This window comes from Perognathus longimembris, chromosome 11 (genome assembly GCF_023159225.1).
Source record: "Perognathus longimembris pacificus isolate PPM17 chromosome 11, ASM2315922v1, whole genome shotgun sequence".
Classification (NCBI taxonomy): Eukaryota; Metazoa; Chordata; class Mammalia; order Rodentia; family Heteromyidae; genus Perognathus; species Perognathus longimembris.
In genome coordinates this window covers 7686632-7689445 of record NC_063171.1, presented here as the reverse complement: position 1 = coordinate 7689445, position 2814 = coordinate 7686632, and the positions used below count along the sequence as shown (strand labels likewise).

Here is a 2814-nt window from a genome sequence, read left to right as displayed (position 1 = left end):
TTCAGGGTAATTGTATGGATAGAATTATTTGTGAAATGTTTAAAGTCCTTCTCTACTCTTAGTGAATATCTAATGTAATCACCTGTAAGAATTGTGGCACAAGTATCATTATCAAGAGTCAGAAATTCACCAGGTGCCATTGGCTCATGCCTGTAATCCTTGCTACTCAGAAGGCTGAGATCTGTGGGTCATGTTTCAAAGCTAGCCCAGGTGAAAAGTAATTGCTCAGTAAGAGGAAGGCTCAGACTGTAACAAATGTTCGCTCTTCCTTCTTTTGCCCACAAGAGGTAAGTGCAGGAGCCTCATGGCCAGCCACTCAGTGGAGAAGGACTTCCTCCTCATTCAGTTCTCTGACATCTGGCAGATCCAGATTGTACATGGCTTTGTCTTTCTGATGATTTACTTAGAGACTATCTTGGGGAATCTTTTCATCTTCACTATTGTCACCATGGACCATTGTCTTCACACCCCCATGAACTTCTTTCTGCAGAACTTATCCTCCCTTGATGCAGGCCTCATTTCAGTCACAGTCCTTAACCTCATTCTAAACTGCAGGACACATAGGATCATCATCTCTTTTCCAGTATGTGGGAGTCAGCTCTTCTTGGTGGTTCACTTTGCTGGGTGTGAGCTTTTTCTCCTCACAGCCATATCCTATGACCGCTATGTGGCCATCTGTCACCCACTACATTATGATGTCATTATGAACAAGGGGGTCTACATGTGGATAGTAGCTGCCTCTTGGCAGTTTGGGAGTCTGATTGCAGTCTTATGCTCCATTGGAACTGTCTCTCTATTTTTCTGTGTCTCCAGAAAATTCCCACAGTTTTTCTGTGATGTCACCTCTCTACTGAAGATTTCTAGCTCTACGATGTATGTTACCATTGATGTTAGTGTGGCCATGGCAATCCTATGTGGACTTTTCTCCTTGTTGTGTATGGGTATTTCATATGTTTACATTTTCTGTACAGTGCTGAGAATGCCATCAATACAAGGGAAGTCAAAAGTTTTCTCCACCTGTGTTCCCATCTCATAGTCATCACCACATGTGTAGTGACAGCTGTGTACACTCATTTGAAACCACTCCCTGATTCTCCACACCTTGTGGACTTTTTGGCAACTGTTTCCTATTCAGTAATGACCCCATCACTGAACCTTATAATATACAGTCTGAGGAACAAGGAAAGCAAAGCTTCTGTGAGGAAGCTTCTATGGAAGCTACCTCACTTTAAGTGCTTTGGGGAAGTAATAGATGTATCACCACCATCAAGAAATCCTAAAAAGCATCTCTTGTCATTTATAGAAGTTTGAATACTTGCATAGATTCTTTATTATATAAGGAAAATAATTGAGGGTCACAGAATCATATTTAGTTTTATCTTAAAATTTCAGAATGGTGACTCATCGCTGTCATAGAACTAGTTTGAGTTAGGTATTTGCTATAGAGTGATCTATGTAATTCAGTCTCTGTGACCACATGACAGACTCTAATTGATCTAAAAAAATCTACCTATTCCAAGATTGTTGTTGCATATGAATACATTATATTGAAAAGTTTTACTCACAATAAGGAGTATCAGATGGGTAGTTTACCAAATATTCACAACACAATCACATCAAACCTTAAAAGCTACGACGTTTTTAACATTTTGCTTATTTTGTTCAGCAGGAGAGATATTTCTATGGTTGATGATGTTGCACTGTTTGCATTGATGGTGAAAAATTGTCTTAATTTGCATAATGAGGACAATTTCTAGGGCTGGAAGAGTTGAGAAAGCACCATCCTCACTAGAGACTCAAAAGAAAAAAAATTCAGAACTGTTCATTTATTTTATACATTTAGAAGTCAGGGGCTGGGGATATAGCCTAGTGGCAAGAGAGCTTGCCTCGTATACATGAGGCCCTCGGTTCAATTGCCCAGCACCACATATACAGAAAATGGCCAGAAGTGGCAGAGTGTTAGCCTGGAGCAAAAAGTAGCCAGGGACAGTGCTCATGCCCAGGGCTGGCCAAAAGAAAAAAAAGAGTTGAATTTTCTCTATAAATGACCAAATTAGAACTTGGTGTATAAGTATTTACATAGACACTGAAGTCATTAAAGTGAGGAATGGTGAAGAAAAACACAATTCATACTCTCAAATATTTCTGTAATATGTTAAAATGCAATCTGTGTTTTCAAATGTACTCTATCATTTTATGAATAAATGACATGAACACTAATAATTTTTTATCTGTCGTTTTTAACTTTAAGTTGTGGAGTCAGATTTATGAAACATAATTTAAATAAGACTAAGTTTCAGAGGACTTCCAGGAAGATGGCAGAGGAGCTGCAGAGCCCTAGTTGAGCTCCCTCCCACATCCCAGTTTTCTCACCCCATAGAAACTTTTACTCCTAGAAAGACAGCCAGAGTAAGTTCTAACAGTACAGGGATTCTGGTCAGGAAGGAAAAATCGACTTTGCTCATCTGAAAACACAGATTTGAGCTCTGGGCGGTGTCTCACTGCCATGCCAGTGCCGGCGCTGGCACAGCGCCCGGCACAGCAACCTGCACTCTGCGCGGCTAAAGCACACAGCATAGACCAGGGAGAAATCCTCCAGACGACGGCTGATCACGGACGACCTGAAATCGCAGAGGAAGCGTGAGTACCCCACAAAAGATTCTCTCACTCTCGCCCACAGAGCAGCTTCTGGAAGGCAGCTCTTCCCCCACCGCCAGAGCAAAGCGCCATCTTTGCCACTGGCATAGGGTCAGACCAGATTGTAACTAAAGCGGGCCTGGGGAAAGCGAGGTCAAAGGAGCCATCTTTGAAAAG

The 2814-nt window shown here is 41.5% G+C and overlaps 1 protein-coding gene across 1 annotated transcript; it reads left to right on the top strand.

The window, feature by feature from the left end:
* The first annotated feature begins 304 nt into the window (after positions 1 to 304).
* Positions 305 to 1311, top strand: LOC125359835 (olfactory receptor 14A2-like). The gene is made up of 2 exons (XM_048357713.1): positions 305 to 873; positions 972 to 1311. The coding sequence occupies exons 1-2, from the start codon at positions 305 to 307 to the stop codon at positions 1309 to 1311; spliced, it is 909 nt and encodes a 302-aa protein (XP_048213670.1).
* The last annotated feature ends 1503 nt before the right edge of the window (positions 1312 to 2814 follow it).

Bases quoted from the DNA above. Each gene is read 5' to 3' on its own strand.
- LOC125359835 (XM_048357713.1), top strand. From the start codon at position 305: ATGGCCAGCCACTCAGTGGAGAAGGACTTCCTCCTCATTCAGTTCTCT. The intron at 874-971 runs GTATGTTACCAT...TTTTCTGTACAG, and splicing joins AAGATTTCTAGCTCTACGAT to TGCTGAGAATGCCATCAATA.